This window comes from Heterocephalus glaber, unplaced genomic scaffold, assembly GCF_053883595.1.
Source record: "Heterocephalus glaber isolate CG9 unplaced genomic scaffold, H.glaber_assembly_v1.0 deba00000768, whole genome shotgun sequence".
NCBI lineage: Eukaryota > Metazoa > Chordata > Mammalia > Rodentia > Bathyergidae > Heterocephalus > Heterocephalus glaber.
In genome coordinates this window covers 3,638,799-3,660,228 of record NW_028258162.1, presented here as the reverse complement: position 1 = coordinate 3,660,228, position 21,430 = coordinate 3,638,799, and the positions used below count along the sequence as shown (strand labels likewise).

At 39.5% G+C, this 21,430-nt stretch overlaps 1 protein-coding gene across 4 annotated transcripts in view; it reads left to right on the top strand.

Moving 5' to 3' along the window:
- Rsu1 (Ras suppressor protein 1) overlaps positions 1–21,430 on the top strand; it is a 188,923-nt gene that overhangs the window by 60,526 nt on the left and 106,967 nt on the right. Inside the window, exon 8 of one of the 4 annotated variants that reach the window (XM_087207209.1) lies at positions 9,418–11,879. The exons of the other annotated variants lie outside the window; for them this stretch is intronic. Within the exon in view, the coding sequence (XP_087063335.1) occupies positions 9,418–9,521 (104 nt within the window). The 3' untranslated portion in view covers positions 9,522–11,879. Of the gene's footprint in view, positions 1–9,417; positions 11,880–21,430 lie in introns of those variants that run through there. 4 annotated transcript variants of the gene reach the window in all.

The window sequence follows — 21,430 nt, the reverse complement described above, 5'->3', positions numbered from 1 at the left end:
TGTTTCCCTTCCGAAATCTCTTTTGGGCAGGTATCTTCAGCCAACTTCCAGTCTCCTGTCAAGCAGCACATGTGATGAACCACTTTCACCCCTGTCCATTCCCTTGCATCTTATTTCGTGGAAGAATTAGTGGAGAGGATAAAAGGCCTGCATTTATTGGTTAGCAAAGTAAGGCAGTATCTTGACTGATCTTCAGAAAAGGTCAAGAGTCCAGCCCCATGGTGACTTTAAGGCTGCTAGCCACAACGGTGATGGTGACCAGTGTTCTGTTCTGCTTTTGCATTTTCTCAGTCACATTTGAGACGCACATTTCTTGAGCTGAGGATGCGCACTGCATGGCTTTGCATGGTCCTCCTTTCTCGGTGTTGCGTGGCTTGGGTGACTTGCTCTTGATAGACTCATATTTGGGTTCTAGTCTTCTCTATAGGGATGGACACTTTCTCCTGCATTTGTTTCACACTCCTTGGTACAGAGTGTCAAGAATGTCCGCGGAGACTTTCATGGAGTGCTACTAGTGCAGTCCCCTCACCTGCATTGTGTCTTCTGCTCTGCCCATGAGACTCACTTCACTGGGCCCTGTGGCCACCTGGTTTTGCAAACCCTGGTTTTCTGAGCTGGTCTGGGTCTTCCACCCTCCAGGCACCTAGAAAGCATTCAGCCCTGCTGCTCCACACGGTGGCCCTGACCACTACTCTCCTTGGCATTGTTCTTCACAGTCCTCCTCTTCTCTGGCTGAGCCCTGTAGAAAAGATGGGGACTGATTCTGGCCCCGATGCTCCTGCCGGAAGCCTGCAGGGAAGGTCACAGGAGGTGCAGGTGCGGTCGAAGAGCCTGTCAGGGGGCTTTGGAAAGGCAGGACGGGTGGGTACGAATGTTCTGAGCTGTGCCAGGGGGATGGATGGAAAGAAAGGAGGCAGCAGGCTCCTCCAGTGGGGCCCCAGAGGTCCCTGAGCACCTGGTTGTGTTTTGACATCATTTCTGGTTAAATATTTTATTATTTTGCTTTGTTACTGTGTTGACCCAAAGAAACCACAGGGTGTAAGAGGAGGATGCTAATAATTCTGAAGCATGTAACCTATCCCATTAGTTATTGGAGACAGATCTTCTCATTGACGTTTCCCAGCAGCCTTGAGAAGTCGAGGCCTCCTCCTTGTTTTATTGGGTGAAGATTGCTGAGGATACACGGCGCTGGACCTGGAGCTGGAGTGTAGAACTGATTGTACCATGTGGGAAAAGTCATTCAGTGAATGGGGTAGTATCATGTGCTATTGCCTGCTTTGTTTTATGCCCTTTTTAGATCAAGGTAACATATACATCAGTGTATATGAAGAAATAACATTTTATATATAAAAAAGCTCCCTGGATTAGGTATTAGTGAAGATGCATTCCTTAAAAGACGTAGTGGTCACTCCATGGAATGGTTGGCAGATGGGATGTTGTGCTAGCTGAATAGAGCCCTAAGTGGCAAGGACTTTCTTTATGGAGTCGTAAATGGTGCCACTTGTATGTGTTTATAATTGAATTTGTCAATTGATCGATGACATTTTCAAGGCCATTTTAAGCTAAATATAATTACATAGGTATCTTAGTTTCTACAGAAATGTCACAGTTTACTAAACAGTTTCATACACTGAATCTCAGTTCTGTGCTGGAGGCAAGGAGAGCTCTCTGGCCTCTTCTCAAAGACAAACCCATGTAGACTGTGCCCAAAGCGACGTTATTGACATGGCTTATAATTGATGGAATCTCATTTTCAGTTCAGATCTTTTAGTTTTGAAAGTAAGTCATCCCCCTGAGAGTATATGCCCATGAGTGTATCAGTCCTGAGCCAATAGAGGCATAATTTATCATTAGATGACAGACTGCAGTGATGTTAAATATATGCCCTAATTTTATTTGAAAAACAAAGAAAATGCAGGAAATAGATAAATTATATCTGACTTTGAATTGTGACTTGGGTTATATTGCCTGTTCTTACATTTTATTTCTGTGCTAATATTTCTTTTGCCATATTCACAAAAAAATATATCTTTTGATTCCCGTGTTCTTAGTTGATAATCAAAAGTGACTCCCATCAAGTCTCCTACATGATACTTTTTAACAAGTTTCTTTTTATATATTCTGTTTCTGTGAATCTTTCGTCCTGGAAAATGCTTTGAGCATGGATTTTAAAAATACTGAGTGAATGAGTGAATTCTATTTCTACCTGGAAAGGTATTGCCTTAAAAGGGGTGAGAGGTTGCAAACATATAAAATGTTTCATTCTGCAGTAAAAATCTCAGGAAGCCCAGTTTTGGGTTCATTGTAATTGAACATGTGCATCAATCTGTGTTAATACCAGCTGGTGAAACATGCCACTGTTTGCAGTGGACATCCTTGATTTAATAGGACACTAAATGTGTTCTTGCCCTGGGAAGAAATGCTAGCACTACTAAGATTGCAGATTTAATTTTTGTTATTCCAGAAGCATGTCTGTAAATACAGCTCTTATCACCTGAATATATGTATCGTAGTCTTATATAGCATCTCCTTTCGAATCATCTCCTGTGTGTTATATTATTCTGATCTAAAAAAAAATAAGCCGAGTTATATTGAGTCATACCTGAATGGCACTGCACGTATGTTTCTTTTGCAGTATCAGAGCTTGGAAAGGGGTGAAGATGGGGGTAGTTGTTTTTTATGTTGTCCATAGCAGAAATCTAGGGATGAAACTGAAACTATACCTTATCATAACTTATCGCAGTTCAGCTTTTCGAATTTACATTTATTTAGACCTTTCTAGAATGTTCACATGTTCCTTGGAGCCCTGATTTCATAAATTGACTACCTGCTACAAGAAAGCATCAAATTGTGCCATTTGTACTTTCTGAAGTTATGGGCAGTTGTCTGCATTCTAATGTTTGGGGGAAAAGCCCGGATTAACTCTCTATATACATTTAATGATTTTAATATGCCTCGATTACTATCTCTGTTGCTTTGTATATTTTTAAAAAGAGTACCTCGTCTTGGATAGTTCCTAATCTCCCTGTCATAATAGATAGAATGTACAGAATGTAGTCTTCTAGGTTTGTGGGACAGTGGTTAAAGAAACATACAGTCCTTGGCCCCATGAGGAAAACTCTTTGAAAGAAGTAGCTAAACAAATAGAATTACAAAATGGATATTACAACTCAAGTCCAGATCTGCTACAGTCAATGCTCCTGTTACACTTGTCTAAACATTTTCATCTTTTGCCTGGGTTACTGCATGCACTGAACATCTCTAATCTAAAATCCAAAATTCGCCAAAATCTAAAACTCTGAGTGCCAGTGTGACACCACAAGTGGAAAGGAAATTCCACACCTGACCTCACGTGACAGTTTGCAGTCAAAATACAGGTGCGCTAACAATATGGTATAAAATTACCTGCAGGCTACATGTGTGATATATCTGTGAAGCATGAATGTATTTTGTGCTTGGACTCGTCCCCAAGGTAGCTCATTAGGTGTGTGCAAATATTCTCACATCTGAAATCCAAAACACCCTGGCCCCAAACATTTCTGATTAAGGCTGCTAACCTATAACAGTCTCCTGATCTGTTTCCTGGCTTTCTGCCTTGCTCTTTCCAGTTCATTCTGCACACAGTGGTCAAAGTGTTCTTAGAAAATTACAAGTTGGATTCTATCACTTTGCTGATGAGAACTTTTGGATGTATTCCATGAAGCTGGAGGAACCAGGGTGATCTGGCCCCCAGATTTTTTACGCTGCTCTCCCTACTCCCTCCCAGGATGCTCCCAGTGATGTCCTCTTGGTTTGTTATGGTATTTGCTTTCTGCTTGGAATTTGTAGAGCTTCACAGGTGAGCTCTTTTCTTTTTCTTTTTTTTTCGTACCGGGGATTGAACTCGGGTCCTTGTGCTTGAGCAGCAGGCGGCAAAACCACTGAGCCAAATCCCCGGCCCAGAAGAGCTCTTTTCTGACATCCCTGTCTCAACAGTTATTTTCCCTTTTGTCATTTACTATGCCATTTTTTTTCTTCCATGCATAGCTCTTTTATTCAGCACCAACTCGTGTGCTCTTGCTCTTAGTTCCTTCCGAGATCAGTGGAAAAAGGAAAACAAAACATAAATCCCTGCTGTCATAGAGGTTTAAGTCTATAATCAGCTCATGTTAATTTTTGTGTATGAAATGAGATCCTTTTTTTTCACCTAAACAATTGCCCCTGCACCATTTCTAAAATAGAATTTCCTTGTTCTATTAAGTTGCTTTGGTGACTTAGTCAAAAGTCATTTTTACTGTGTGAGTATATTTCTGGACTGCATGTTTCATTATTCTACATTTCTGGCATTACCACATTGTCTTGGTAACCAGTGCATCCCAGTAAGACTTGAAATCATGTAGAGGAAGTTCAGTAAATTTTTTAGGACTGTTTTGGCTATTCTGTAGCCTTCGTACATCCTGCTTAGATTTTGATTGGTACTTGAATTGATAGATCAACTGGAAAGAATTAGCATCTTAAGAGTATTGAGTCACCAGTATATAGAAATATAACAATTTTCAAATTGACTTTGAACCCTATAGCTCGTCTTAATTCACTTATCAGTTTTAATGTTATATTTTTGTTTTGTTTTTTTGTTTTGTGTGCATATATAGAGGGCATATTCCAAGATTTTCTATAGATACAATCATGTTATTTCCAAATAAAGACTGTATATTTCTTTTTGCCCAATTCTTATGCTTTTTTGTATGATTTTCTTATCTTATTGCACTGCCTAGGACCTCCAGTTAAATGTAGAATAGGCTGACAGGGGATCGCCTTCGTTAGTCTTCATCTCGGGAGGAAAGTATCGAGCCATTCATCTTTAAATATAATGCTAGTTCTACATTTTTAGGAAATACTATCAGGTAGATTTCTTTTTGTTCCTAATTTTCTGAGAGTTTTTATAAATGGGTGTGAAATGCTGTCAAATCCTTTTTCTGCATCTGTTGGAAGGAACATGATTGTTTTTCCTTGGGTTGTCTCCTCGTTGATTACGTGGCCGGTAGAATACAGTGGAAATAGTGGCCTGTCCCCTCTGAGCTCAGCCTGTAAATAAAGACTGCGGCTTCCATCTTGGAGGGCTCTCTTGTTCTTTCTCTGTCTCGCCCTCTCTGGGATGACTTGCTCTGGGGGAAGCCTGCTGCCATATTGTAAACAGCCCTTTGGAGTGCCCATGAATGGTGAAATGAAGCCTTGTGCCAACATCCGCATAGTCAAACTTAGAAGTGTGTCATCCAACCCCAGCCGCACTACCAGAACCCACAGCCCTAGACTAACAACTTGACTGCAACGTGAAAGGCTCCGGACCTGAACTGCCCAGCCAAGGCACTTTGAGGCTGATGCCCTTGGGACGGGGTAGGGTAATGATATTAGGTCCTGTGTTCACACAGCAACAGGTACAAGCTTTTAGTATTCTAATCTGGTAAAATGCGTTCATTGGCTTCCTTACAAGATAAACCTCATATGTTAAGCCAGTCTTGTATTTTTACTTCACAGTACCACTTGATCATGGTGTATTATTCATTTTTGAATAAAAGCTTTATTGAGGTTTAATTCACGGGTCATACACTTCACACATTTTAAGTGTACAAGTCAGTGTTTCATAGTGTATTCACACTTGTATAAGACCCAGCCCAATTTTAGAACATTTTTATCACCTCAAAAAGAAACCCCATAAACATTAGCTTTCAAGCCCCAATCCCTCCATCTCTCCCTGGCCTAAGAGTTTTATAGTCTTAGCTTTTACATTTAGATCTTTGGCTCATTTTGAGTTAGTTTTTACAGGTGGCATGAACTAGGGATTCAATTTCATTCATTTCCATGTGGCTCTACTGTTGGCTCTGCACCGTTTGAAGAAAAGACTCTTGTTTTCCCCCCAAATGATGTTGGTTCTTCTGTCACCAGTCGCTTGACCATGGGTGCATGGTTTTATTCTGAACTCTCAATTCTTTCCCACCAATTCTTTATGCCAGTGCCCTGCTATCTTCAGTGCTGTTGAGCCACACTACCAGTTTTGAAAGTAGGACATGTGAGTGACAACTTGTAACTTTTTATCAAGATTGTTTGGCTCTTTTGGCTCCCTTGAGTTTCCAAGTGAATTTTAGGATGAGTTTGTCAGTTTCTTCAAAGAAGCCAGCTGGTATTCTGACAAGCATCACATGGAATCTGTAGATTGTGTAGGGGATTAACAATATTTTCCTAATATGAAATCTTCAGTTGTATGAACCTTAGATATCTTTCCATTTACTTAGAATTTCTTTATTATTTTCATCAGTATCTTATTGATTTTGAAGTTTATATACTTACAGTACTTATTTTGTTAAAATTCCTATTAAAAATTTGTTATTTTGATACATATATATATGAAACTACTGTCTTAATTTTACTTCCAGATTACTCACTGTTGAGAGTATTAAAATACTATTGGTTTTATATTTTTGCAACCTTGCTGATCTTCCTCATTAGTTCCAATTTTTTTTTCATGTTTTCCTTAGAATTTTCTTTGTATAAGACAAGGCCATTGTGATTAGAGGTAGCCTTATTAATTTTTTTTTTCCAGTCTGCATGCCTTTTGTTTTCTGGCTAATTTCTCTGGCTAGAGCCTCTTATGCAATTTGGAATGTAGGTGGCAAAAACAGACATCTCCGTATTTTTGATCTTATGAAGGAAACATGTAGTCTTTCTCCATTAAATATGCTGTCAGTAGGTTTTTGAAGATGCTTTTGGCAAGTTTAAGAAGCACCATTCTATTCCTTCTTTGTATTTTATCATAAAAAGATTTTAGATTTTGTCATATTCTTTTGTGGCAGCTATTAAGATGAGCGTGTATTTCTGCATTTTTATATTTTCCCCTTTATATGTTACTCGATTTAGTTTGCTCATATTTTATTGAAAGTTTTGCTACTTTATTAATGAATATTTATCTGTAGTTTGTCATAGCTTTGTGTGGATTTTATATCAGGACTATCCTGGTCTTATAAAATTTGTATTCCCTTAAAGTTTGAAATAAGTCATTAGCAAAACCATCTGAGTCTTAAGTATTCGTTGTGGTAAGGCTTTGAATTATTATGCATTCAGTTTTCCTTTTCCCCCCATAGATTTAAGGCTCTTCAGAGTTCTCTTTCTCCTCCTGTCAGTTGGTAATTGTGCATCTTAGAGATCTTGGGTATTTCCTTTAATTTGGTCTATAGTATCTATAAGAATATCCTCCAGTTTTGTTGGTGAGATTGGTAATTTGTGTTTCCCCTCTCCCTGCCCTTTGATTGGTCTAGATGGGACTTTATCAACTTGATTACTTTTTCAGACAACCACCATTTTAGTTTCATTGAGTTTCTTTACTCTATGTGTAGTCCTTGAATTTCATTGATTTCTTTTTCCTCTGCTTACTGTAAGTACAACTTGCTCTGACTTTGCTCTTTAGCTTCTTTCGGTGAAAGCTTAGATCATTGATTTTCATTTGCTATTCTTTCCTAATTTAAGCATTTAGAAATATAAAAATTTCCCTAACCATTGTTTTAGATGCATGTCACATTTTCTGTGTTTTCATTAGCTTTCAGTTTAAAATATTTTTTGATTTCCCTTTTAGTTCCTTCTTTGGCTTTGTGGTTACTTAGAAATTTAGAAATACTGTGTTTTTCAAGTATTTGAGAATTCCTGTATCTTTTCTGTTACTGATTTCTAACTTAATAATGTGACCAGAATTTATATTGTATATGATACTAATCCTTTAAAACTTGTTGATTTGTTTTAAGGTTCTGTATTATTGTCTGCGTTGGTGAATTTTAAAGGTGCGCTTGAAAATACTATGTACTCTACCAGTGTTCTATCAATGCCATGTAAAATTGATTGTTATAATACTAAATTTTTTCTTAAGTCATTTTTCATTAACTTAAAGAGAAAAATATTTTGTATTTACTGAAATATTTACCATTTCTGGTACTCTTCATTCCTTGGTACAGATCAGCGCTATTATCTTTTACTTTCTTCCTGAAGAATTTTCTTTAATATTTCTTGAAAAACAGTTCTTTATATCACAAATTCAGCCTGTCTTCCTCTAAAATGTCTTTACTTTTGCCTTCATCTTTTGAAGATTTTCTTTTCCTAGATACAAATGTTATTTTGACATTTTGGGTAATATTTTTTTTTCCACAAACACTTAAAGGTGTTCTGTTATCCCAGGTTTGTGTTATTTTGGTGTCATTCTTACCATTGCTTTCTGTATGTAATGTGTCTATTTTTCTTTTACAATTTTCTGTTTATCATAATTTTGTATGTAAACTTTTCTTAAATTTCTCTTTGAGAACTTTGTGGAACTTGTTTGATGTATAAGTTTATTGCAGTCAATAAATATTGTAGATTTTCAGTGATTGTTTCTTGATTGGTTGGTTTATACTTTTCCATTACTTCTCGATTGATTAGCTGACTAACTTTCCATTTCTCTCTCTTGTTTTGGAATTCAGATTGTACTTACATTAGATCAACTGATAGTTTCTTCCTTTATCTTGTTTTATTTCCTTCCACTTTACCCCCTTTTTGATTCAGCCCAGGTAGTTTAGTTTCCCCTGTCTTTATTCATGATAGTTTCCTTTCTATAATGTCTAATATCCTACTAAGCCTATTCAGTAGAATTTTCATTTCAGATCTTCCAAGTTTTCAGTTCAAGGATGTTGACGTTTTTCTGTAAATCCTTGGACATATTTTAAATACATGTTTTAAAATTTGTTTGGTAATTTCTGATTCTGTTCTTATTAACTGATTTTTGTACTGTTCGTAAATCACCGTTTCCTGGTTCTCTACATGTCTAGTATTTTAAATTTTTAAAAAAAATGTTTTGCTATGTAGTAGACATTATGAGTAGCATTATTTTGAGGATATGAATTTTGTTTGCTTCTGTGGGCTGCTGAGCTTAATTCTGGCAAGCAGTTAATTCATTTGTGAACAGCTGATTGTTTCAAGGCTCATTTTTATTTTTAGATTTGTTTACTTACTTATTTTTGGTACTGGGCATTGACCCAGGGCTTCACATTGAGCTATGTCCTGAACCTCTTTTTTTTATTTTTATTTTGAGACGGCGCTCGACCTTGCGACCCCATTGCCTTGGCATCCCAGAGTGCTGGGATTGCAGGCGAGTGTTACCACATCAGCTCCCGGCGCTTGTTCTTAGTGTTGGTTAGAGCTGATCCAGCCCCCTCTTTACTCCTGGGCTGGATTTCCTGACTCCTAAGCCTTCTAGGATCTCTACCTCATGGCCAGGGTGTTTAATAAGGCCTCTGGTCTCTGGAGGATCATAGTGAGAACGTTTTCTAGTCTTGTCCAGACTCTTGGAATGGCTCAGTTTAAGTCTCTCTGGAGTTATACTTTCCCTGGTATTTTCTGTTTTGTTGTGTTTTTCTTTCCCAGATTTGGGAAGTCGTGCCTTAGCTATGGAAGCTATCATTCGGACAAAGATTCATGGAAACCCCTTCTGCAGTTTTCCTCATTGCTCCTTTCTTTTTTTTTTATAAAAGTATTTTTTAATAAATTAGTGTGTATCTGTTTTAACATGATAGCCCAATGGTATATCAAGGTAGCAAAAGTGAAGATTGCTGGTATTTTTATATAAACGCTGTGAATGACAGTACACTTGCATTCAAGTTCACAAGACATTATCTTCAGGTGCATGAAGACTCTGACAGCTATAACACCTCTGGGCAACGAAGATGTTTGTGTGAACTGAGTAGACAACAGAAGCCTTAGGATTGAGCTGCACTCTCCAACCATACTGAAGGGAAGAGGGTACAACGGCAGCATGGCCAACTTGTTGAATAAAACTCAACTTTTAGAAGAAATACAGCATGTTGCAAATTCACTGGGCATCTTACAGATATGGAGCCATAAGAAGACACACAGATTAGAGCCCTGAAGCAGTGAATGTGTTTCTACCTGTTTTGTGATGGAAGAAGCCATGGAAACAGAGTCCTGCAGCTGTCTGGTGCTAAATCTCCTCATGCACGCAATGTTATCAATTGACTAAAACCAGAATTCCCTGCTCTGTACCAATGCTGGTGATGGGTAACGTGCGCTGTTGCTGTGGGTCAGAGCAGTAGTTGGCTGGAGTCCAGGCATCAAGTGGAGGTGTGCTCGGTAAGATGGTACCACCACCCTCCACAATCCCACAGGCAGCTTTCCAAAGTGGATGCCCCTGCTCAGGGTGAAAAAGCAAAACAAACTGAAACAAGGAACCAACAAAACAAAAAAACCCCGAGGGCCATTAAAAACGAACTACAGAAGCTTCTGACCTGCTAGCATCATTATTACTGTTTAACCCATCAGGAAAAATGTTTCACTTGGTTATTACAACAGTAAAAGTAGACCTGACTCCATCCATCACATGTATACTAATGACCAGATTTTTGACATGAGATTTTTCTTTTTTTTAATAAAACAGATCAGGTTAAGAACAAGATTCTTTTTTTGCAGGGGCAAGGAAAAGCAGCTTAGATGCTACTTAAATCTTTTCTCAGTTTAAACTTTCTGCTCCCCATCCCCACAAATGCCAGCTTTCTCGGTAGCCTCAAATTCAGATTTCTGGTTTTGTACTGGGCAGCAGGACCACCACATTGCCTGCACTGCTTCTTACACGGCTGTCCTGAGGATAACACGAGGGTGTGGCTCTGAGGGTTTCCTTTGTTTATTTTCTTTCTCTCATGGCCAGAGTCCTCTGCTGCCCATTGCCCCAAATCTGTAAGCAGTTATTTCATGTATTTTGTCCCTTTTGTTATCAGGCCTACATGCAGAGATCTGATTAATGCTTGATAACTGCCACTGTGGACAAGTGTAATATAGTTATTTTTCTGTCTCTTTCTTACCTCATTACACAGACTCACAAGTTGTTTTCACAGTGTGTCCCTGCACCTCACACTCACTGGCTAGGTTTCACAGCAGACACAGAAGCGTTGCAGTACATAGCATTTTTCACATTGCTTCCATGTATTCTTTAAGACCATTTCTACCTTCATGTTTTTAACCCCCAGGAAAATCTGTTGATCTTTGTTGCTGACTAAATTATCTCTTACTTCACTGTCACGACTAAGCCAGTGAACTATGTTCATTTTCTAGGCCGCCACAGTACTGTGTGGCTTAGACAGCTGGAATTTATTTTCTTACAGTTGTGAGGCAGAAGTCCAGTATAAAGGATTGGTTCCTTCTGAGGGTTATCAGTTGGAAGGGTCTGTCCCAGGCCTCTTTCTTTGACAGGCAGATAACTCTTTTCCTTGTGCCTTCTCTCTGTCCTTTGTTGTCTCTGTACGTGTTGGGTGGTGCCTAATTTTGATGTCAACTTGATTGGCTTGAGAGATTCCTGGGAGGTTAGTAAAGCAAACTTCTGGGTATGCCTGGGTGGGCCTTGGGAGCCTGACTTTGGGGATTGATTGTGTGTGTCCCTGGCCTCTTCCTGTCTGGCTCTTTCTTGCTCTCTCTCCTTCCTGGCTGCCATGAGATGGACAGCTTTCCTGTGTCATGCCCTGCTGCCATGATGTTTCTGCTTTGGAGCCAGTTTACCAGGGACTGAAACCTCTGAAGCCATGAGCCCCAAATCACATATTTTAAAGTTTTTTCCCCAGGTATTTGCTTACAGTGATAAAAACTTAATTCCTTACGTGTCCAGACATTCTCTTCTCCCAAGGACACCAGTCATATTGGATAAGAGTTTACCCATGAAACTTTATTTTATCTAAATCACCTCTGTCAGGTTTCTATCCCCAAATGCAGTCTCATTTTAAAATATTGGGTGTTTGGATTTTAACAAGAATTTTGGAGGAAATGACACAGCATGTAACACTGATCACTTCACCTCTTCTTTATAAACTTTGGTGTAAATTTGATTCCCTTTGATATTGTTTCATTGTTTGAATGCATATTTATATCTCTAATCCTTTTCACTATTATAATAATGGGTCAAACTTGAGCCATGATTGTTAATCTTCAAGAATTGCCCACCTTTTCGAGGAACCAGTGAAAGCTATAGAGCTACTTTGCCCAAAATGTATATTTTCACATATGAAAGTTTACTTATAATTTGGAGAATTTTAAGATGCCCCCAGATCCACCCATTGGGCCCTTCAGTATTGCATTCCCACCCTAAGTAGTCCTTGTTTTAGCTTTTTAATCTAATTCTATTATCTGACTGGTGCAGATGCCCAGATTTTCTTCTGAACCACATGCAGATAAAGAACAGTGACTGAACTCGGGATCCACGGGTGGGGCCGTACACGAAGTGCAGCTGCAGAAAGGGAAAAGAAACCCATCATTCCTGGGATCTGTTCTCGACACACCTAGTTCATAGGGTACAGTGGTAGATGTCATATATTAAACTTTAAAGAGGTCCTGCCTCTTGTCCCCTTGTATTTAAAAGGTCACGTGCTACAAAGTGAGATGAATAAATCACGATTCACTACAGCAACAGTGCTGCAGTCAGTTACGTAAATTGCTAGTGAAACACTAAATCTGTCACACAGTGTGTTCTGACCATTTAGCAATTGCAATTGTGTTGGAAAAGAGGGCTGGCTGGAAACCAAAGAAGCAAAGACAGTGGCAGGTGCAATTAGCAAGATCAATGGTTAGTGTTAAAGGTTCATTATTTGGTCATTTCTGTTGACCCAAGCAAAAGCAATTGCTATCCAGAAATTTGGCTAAAATAATTCGCTGTAAAAGAATACAGAAGAATGAGTTTCCTAACTGATGTTTCAGAGAATGGCATTTCTCAACTAAAAGATCAAGCTAGTTCTTTTCATTTGTGCTTTAATTGCTATTCTAGACCTTTAGCTTTTTTTTTTTTAACTTTGGCTGTTCACCTACTTTAACCAAAATTATCTCTTCTGTGTTTGTGTCCTTCACAATAATTCTTTGAAGTTTAATTACAACTTCCTGTTTCATGAATGCTACCAGATTTTTCACCATCCTGTCACAACCTCGAGACTGAATACATGAACTGCAGCAGACACGACTTTAAAGAATGTCACGTTTTCTGTTTGAATAAGGTTTTTATGCCTCTGCATTTTATGGCCCTAAATCAGTCAGTTCTTTTAAGTGAGTAAAGTTGAAAATGATGATGATGACAGTAATACTATATTAGCTTCCACTAATGAGTACTTACCTCCCAAATCAGATAATCTTAAATAAAATACTCTTACAAGGTGGACTGTCCTTCCCTCCATCTTACAGATGAGAGAAATGAAGTTCAAACAGGGTAACTTTCAAGGTCCCTCAAATAGCCCTATCTGTCAGACTCCAAGCTTTTAACCATTAACTTCTTTGGAAATAATTCTTAGTGGAAGTTTGGATGGAGTGATTGGAAATCTATTCAATATTTATTACCTAAAATCTTTTTAGGCCTTGTGAAAAACACAAACTTTGTGTAACACAGTTCTCTTTCTAGCAAAGCTACTAATTTAATAAAACCTGCAGAAGGTTTAAAGAACTTTTAATTGGAATGCTTCGTGGAATTATGACAGGAAAGCAATTTGGGCAGTGATTACTGTGGCTTGGGATAGTCTAAAGAGGTATCAGTATGTCTTGTCTCAGGCTCTTACAACAGAAATGCCAGAGGCTCAGTGACTTAAACAAACTAAAATTATTTCTCATAGTTCTAGAGTCTGGAAAATGCAAGAACAACATGCTGGGTAGTTCAGCTCCAGTTGTGGACTTTCTTCTTGATTTTCAGGTCGACAGCTTGCTGTGTCCTCACATAGCAGCGAGAGAGACAGTGATAGAGAATCTCTCTTCTCTTTTTATCAGGGCACTAATCTCATTCTTGATGGCTGCACCCTCATGACCAGTCATCTCCTAAATCCCATCACATTGCAAGTTAGGGCTTCAATATGAATCTTGGGGTGTAAGAACATTTAGCACAGGTCAAGTAAAGATGAGACTGCAGATAGCCTTAGGAGAACCAACACCAATAAAAGGAAAAACAGTAAGAAAGCAATGGTATGTTACATTGATTGACTTAAATACAAATTTAATCCATTGTGAGGCTGTTGGTCCCATCTCCGTTGTGCCTTCCTTGATCACACAGCAACAATCCCACCTTCCTTTCAGTTGGCTCTTCTGCAACTAGTTGGATAACTTTGAGGAATCACCTTGGTGGAGTCTGCTAATATCATACTTCCCTGTTTTGTCCAGCTGGCCCTTGGGTTATGAGATCATGGACCACTTCTGGCAGCTACTGAAAGCTATGAATTATTTTAGAAAAAGATACGGAGTTGTCCCTCAGTGTCCACAGGAGATTGGGAATGTTCCCTAGAGCATCTACCATCAAGAAATAATCCAAAACTCAAGTTTGTACAAATATATCCTTTTGTAGTGCAACTGTAACAGTGCAAACACTGGCAGCCACCTTAGGGTCCAATGATATGAAATTGATTAAATAAACTATAATAGATTATGGAGTGTCGAGTGGTATGAGAATGCTTATAATAGCACATTATAAGACAGTATTTGTAATGTGATTCCACCTATGGAGAATAGTCACACATCTATATCTATATCAAAACAATCAAGAAGTTATTTATTAATGTCTCTGTATATTAGAATTCTAGGTGAGTTTGTATTTTTAAAAATTTCTCCAGTGTGCCTGTATCAGTTTTATAGAATGTTTCTAGTTACCTTAACCACCCTGAAACTTAGTGCATTAAAACAAAACCATTCTATTCACTCACAATTCTCTCAGCCAGAACTCTCAGCTGCTGTTTACTCGCTTTCTCTTCTGTCAGCTGGGGAACTGGTGGATAGCTGGGTGCTGTGGTTTGAAAAAGTCTCCCCAGACCTTAGGTGCTAGAAGCTCAATCCCTAAATTTTTATGTTGGTATTTGATGGTGGGGGCCTTCGGAGGGGACCAGAGCTCGATGAGGTCAAGAGGGTGGAGTCCCCAAGGTGAGATTAGTGGCCTTGTAAGAAAAGGAAGGGAAACCTGAGCTGGCATGCTTGCGCTTTCATCGTGTGATGGCCTCCGCTGTGTCATGGTGGAGCAGAAAGGCCCTCCTCCCCAGAGGCTGGCACCTTGATTTTGGACTTCCCAGCTTCAGGAATGGTGATAAATTTCTTTTCTTTATAAATTACCAACCCATGGTATTCTGCTATGGCAGCAGAAGATGGAAGGCATGGGATGACCTAGGAGGGTCTCCTCTCGGCTGGGTCCAGCATGCTGTCCACCAGCACACTACAGTTCTCCAGGTGGCCTTTTCTGAGGTAGCTACCTTGGGTTTGCTCATGGTGATCTTGCAAAAGATGAAATGAAATGCAAGATACAAGCCCTTTCCAAATCTGTGTTCACATTTTCTAATGTTCCATTGGCCAAAAGAATTCATGTGACCAAGCGCGCAGTCCACTCCACAGGAACCATGGGGAGGTGAGGAGATGGCTAGGACTATCGCAACAATGTTTGCAAATGATCTTTGCATAAACAATGAAGTAATGCTGTAGAGGTGGAAAGCCCCTCTCTCATCTGGCTCCTAACTATAGGCTTCCAAGACTCACAGTGTCTTTATGTTTTGACTGCATTGAGGTTCTCCTTATCTTTGGATTCCATGTGGCTGTAAGGATGGAGGAGAGGTGAGCCAGTAACTGCCATACAACTACCCTTGTTCACCCTGCTGGCCTTCTTCGACCACTACTCTTCTTTCCAGCCAGGTGCTCTCACTTTGTGTAACAGGAGGTAACAGCTTGGATAAACATTTTGCGAATAGTATTTTGAGATCTTTAATAGTTTAATTGAAGAAAGTAACATTGTGAGTAGCTGAAAGAGCCAGCTTAGGTAGGCACCCAGAATATTTTTGCATAGTGTATTAGTTTCCTATTGCTGTTGTAACAAATGACCATGAATTTGGCGGCTTCAAACAACACCAATCTATTGTTACATTTTTGGAGGTCAGAAGTCTAAGACAGGGTTTGCTAGGTTGAAATCAAGGTTTGTCGCCTAATTTGGTTCCTTCCAGAGAATCTAGAAGAGGCTCTTTTTTCCTTTTTGCTTCTTTTTTCAGTTGTTAGTGATCATTTGCATTCCTTGGCTTCTGGTCCCTTCCTCAAAGTGAGTCGCATCAGTCTCTGCCTCTGTCATCATTTTACCTTCTCCTCTCACTCACTTTGTTTCCTCTCCCATCCCTCATAGGAAGACAACTGTGATTATATCAGAGCCACCCAGATAATCTTCCTATCTCAGCGTCCTTACCCTAATACTTCTGCAAAGTTCCTTCTGCGCTACAGCTGATACAGATTCTAGCCATGAGGACATGGATGTATTGGGGGACCATTCCTAGCTCCTTAGTAATGTGCAGTGAACTTCACCTTTCAGGAAATTGATCACTTTCCCTGTCATGGTGGGTCCTACCGAGAAGCTGGTTCCTGTGGGGAATACTGTTTAACTTTAGGAACCTAATCCATTGGGATGTGTGTCTCAGAATGATTCAGGATGTAGGTGTATGTAAGACTGATTCTTATTATTCATATTGAGGAGAAATGAAATTTATATTGCTTGCCTCCCTCATTCTATATATTGATATTATGATTAATAGCTTTTGACACAAAACTATTTTCAAATACGAGTCTTTGGTGACGTATTTTGACAGCAGCAATGTCATGCTTTTCACTCTTTTAACAGGAGTACGTTACAGGGACTACTAACCCCGTATTCCATATCCGGGTAGTCAACCAAAGATGTCATGTCCAGAAATAACACTAAAATGTCACCCACAAAAATTGCTTTAAAGTCATCTTGTTCAGAGGGCTGGAATCTTCCTCACTTGCCATTTTGAAATATAAAATTTGTTGAAGACAAGGGAGCCCTAAGTTATTTCTTTTTCAGAGATGCCAGATGGATGTTGAATTAAGTCCAGTTCTTAGCTTTTCTTCAGATAATTTTTTAAGTTTGTGGTGGTGTTTTGGATCCTTATCAGTGCGTTCTGCCCACAGCTACCCACAGCCTGGCAGCAGTGTGGTTGCCTTGGTACCTGTTTCTGAAGGCTGTCTGCAGTGAAGTGCGCTTGTTTAAACAGCACGACTTGTCATCTAAAAGTAGAAGTCATTAGCACGATGCCGTTTGGCTAGTGGTGTCTTGTATACTGTTTTAAAATTTATCTGATTTCATCACCTTATTGTTTACTCATTTCACCACTGGAAATTTCAAAGTCTGTTTCAACCTGTAAAAATTCTCCTTACGAGTCTCCTAAAATTTATGCCCAAAACAGTGGCACTTGTTGGATATTCTGTGTTAGAGATGCACACTTTAAAATTCCAGCTTTATTAGTCCCAAGGGGTGATCAGTAACCCTTTCTTGCTTGGAGCTGTAGTCCACAGTGGTCTGCTGCTTCTGAGGCAAAGCAAATTCCTGCTGGGTCCTGTTTGAACTTGAGCTGGCCTTCATTGGGATCGTGAATTTTCCAGAGACAAGTATTCATCTCACACAAGTTTAGCGTAAAAGTTGAGGTGGATGCTCTGAAAGGATGTGTATGTAAATTATCAGCAGGGTTTGATGATACCAGAAGACGCAGCCAGGCAGAACACTGTCACTCTTCGCCTTGGTGGGTGGACTGTGAAGTCCATGGCTGCTGTCACTGCAGGTAAGAGGGGAAGGGACATCCTGCCTTCCCTGGAGGGCATCTCTGCAGCAGCCACCCGCCCGGCAGCTTGTGTTGGAAGGCATGCACATTAATTAGTTCCTTGAAAGTCTTTCCTCATTAACTCCAGGTGCAGTGTCAGGGAGAGTATTGTAGAGTTCAGGGTGTTGGTTTGGATAATGGAGAAACAACTGTAGTCATCAGAGCGTATCATCTTGTTTGTAAAACAGTCAGATCGGGCAGTTTCTTTCCACCTGGTGGATCGTGTTTTGTCATTAAGGGACTTGATCTCCCTTGAAACTTAGTGGCTCACTTCATCGGGTGAGTACAGATAGTAGATAAGGATGCTTATTCTGGAGGTACTAAATATTGCAGGGGTTTTTGTTTGTGTGTTGGGCAGAGTAAGGGGAGGGCAGAGTGCACAAAAAGAAAGGTCTAAGTAGAGAACACAAAAGGAAGGAAAACCTGTGGTGCTAATTAATTCAGTTTGCCAAAAGAAGATTGTATCACTGTCGTAAATATATTTTACATTAACTATTTTAAAGAACTAAAACATTCAGAAAGCTAAAAAACTGCATTCAATGTCCTACCACCTTGAAATAGCAATTACCTTTCAGTGACCATCATTCAAGATACATTTCTGACAAAGATAAACAGTAGATCAAGAGGTAGGAAGGTAACTCTATTGATCATAATAAAAATAGTATTTTTTACACTAGTCAATTTTATTTGAGTTTAAGAAAAGGAAATCAAATGAAAAAGCTTCTGAAGTTTTACTTCTCGAACCCAAGAATATTAAGATATTAATTCCTAAAAGATGACTTTAAAGTAAAAGTAGAAATTCTAGGCAATATTGACTTATGGCTATATTTATAAGCTATATTTTGCAAAATAGATTGATACCTTTCTTGTGTGTTATTTAATTGGCTAGGTTTAATTTCTAAGTACTTTTTAAAAATACATCCTGTGTTTCTGCATACTTGATGTCTTCATTTGTTTTGTGCTTCTATAATAAAATACTTGAGGTAATTTATAAAGAACAGAAATTCATTTCTCATAGTTCTGAAGGCCGAGAAGTCCAAAATCAAGGCCCTGGTAGGTTTGTCTGGGGGGAGCTGCTCTTCTTTTTGCTGTATTCTCCCAGGGTGGATCATAGTGTCCTCACTGGGCACACGGCAGAAGGTCAAGGGCCAAGCGCTTCCTTCCTCGGGCCTTTTATAAAGGCACCAAGTCCCATTCACAAGGGCTCCATATTCATGACTGAGTCATCTCCTGAAGGCCGTGTCATCTCCTTAATCAGTGATTGAGTTTTAACTTGAATTTTGGAAGGGGCAGAAACATTCAGCTATCAGATTGGAGATATTTGGTTTATTTGATAATTTGTCTGGGTATAAAAATAAAAATCTTGAGTCACCTTTTCAGTTTCTCAAACTCTGTAGACATTGTATTTTGGCATTGATTGAATTTTGCTAAAGTAGTATTAGAAGGCAGACTGATTTTTCTGCTTCCTGAGTAATTTGCTTTTTTTACTAGGATACCCATAGGATTATTTATTCCCATTCATCCTTATAGCTTCTCATCTCTTCTCAGTCTCTGTATCTCTCTCTTTCTTTCTGTCTCTCTCTCTCTCTCTCACTCACACACACACACACACACACACATAAACACACACACACACTATTTCTGAAAATACAATGCACATAGAAAAGCACACCATAAGCTTATAGCTCAGTGAATTATTAACTTGTAAAACCTCAACTGATAAGTACTCAGGTCAAGAAGTAGAGCACCTCCATCATCCTGGGAGTCCTTGTAGGCCATCTGCCAATGATTAAATGGACCTTACTATTTGTCCAAAAGTAACCACTGCCCTAATTTCTTTCTTTTTTGGTACTGGGGATCGAACTCAGGTCCTTGCGCTTGCACAGCAGGCGGCAAAACCACTGAGCTAAATCCCCAGCCACCACTGCCCTAATTTCTAATACTCTTTTTGGGGTTTTGCTGTCTTTCGGTTTTACATAAATGAACCATACGGTATGTATTCTGTCTTCTTCACATAACATTATGTCTTGAGATTTATCCACCTTGTTGCATTTCATTCATTCTTACTGCTCCCATGATAAGAATTTTCTGCATAGTAGCTCCAGTTCTCATTTGGACTGCATATGTAAGCAACAGCCCTGTCACTCTTCACGTGTTCCTTCCCTTTGGGTCCATCAGTGAAATTACAGACTTGGTGTGCTGGTGTGGAACCCCTGTCTCCCCTCCCTGGTTCCCATTGCTTCTCTCGCAATAAGAGGCTATGTCTCTGGGGTATCCACTGCTCTGCTGTACTTCCAGCACACTCCCACCCTCAGACTTGTCTGAAGGGGCTTTCAGAACTGTTACAATCATCTGTATTGTGTTTGAATTCTGAGGAGTTGTGTGTCAACTGCCATTGGTCTAAATTTCTCTGTATTCAGCTAATGCTCATCATAGTTTGTGATAATGCGGTAGCAACCATTTGTTTCATTTTCAAAATTCTTTTATTGTGTTTCATACTCTCCCAATAGATTTTAAGGAAAGGGAGTATAGAAAAATGATTTTGGCCGGGGATTTAGCTCAGTGGTTTCGCTGCCTGCTGCGCAGGCTCAAGGACCCGAGTTTGATCCCTGGTACCAAAAAAAAAAAAGAAAAATGATTTTATTCCATGTTACTTAACTGTGTGTCCCATGTGTCATCTTAGGAAGTACCTTAGAAAGCCAAAGGCCGATACTGCAACTCTTGGTTCCCTCTCAGCCTGCCCGCTGTTACTTTCCCCACCCAGCGTCCTGCCCTCTACCTATCCGAGTTGGTGTCTCTGTAGGCCCATCTCTCTGCTGTCCTGCTTTAGCCGAGACACCTGCCAACATGTCTGAGACTTCCCCTTCTTCTTTGTGACCGATTTATGCAGAAGAGTGCTTTCACCAGAGGGGGTAAGCGATAGTCTGAGGCTAGCTTTATGTTCCTTTATAGGTTTTTAATATCAGGGAATGAAGAATTATTGTATGCCGCCTTCGAGTATGAGCTTAATATTATCATTCATCATCAAAAAGCATCTGGAAATTGCCATCAGAGCCCCAGCTCAAATGCTTCATCGAACTTCAGCGAAGTGCCTTGCACTCTTATGTGTAATTTGGTGCCAATATGGTAGCCCCTAAAGACAGAGCCATAACTTTTTAAAAGGCACAATCATTCTTTCAAAAATAATATACAGGTTATCGATTTAAAGCAACAGCAGTATCTTGGAGAAAATATTTTACGTATAGAATGAAAAATACTGGGTATTGTGTAATCATAGGAAAATGTAGCCTTTGTGCCTGTCTGGTTGTACCCTTCTCACTCCACCAAGGCAGTAACCCACGATTGGAAATGCCACTACGGATAATCAAGTCAGATTGCCATGCGGCTTACTCCCCTAGCCCCACTCATGCCAACTAATACGATTAATTACATATTAATACATATATGTTAGGATATACAAATATGTTCATCAGATGACTTCACTTCCTCTAACCTCTGTTGTCCAGAAGATTATCTATTTGCCCCTTCTGGGTGTGCAATATCGACCCATTTCTTGAAGATACTGAACTTTAATTTTGCATTTTTTAAATTCACAAGTTCTAACTCCATATCCCCCACCAAGCTATTCCTCAGACCTGATGTTCCAGGTTATAAATCTTCCTGCTTGGTGGATGTCTCCACTTTGATGGTCTTCATCACATTTAACATGGCTGACATTGTGGCCCTCCACTCCACCTCCTGGATTTTGTATTTATGTTAGTGGCTTCCCCATTCATGCACTT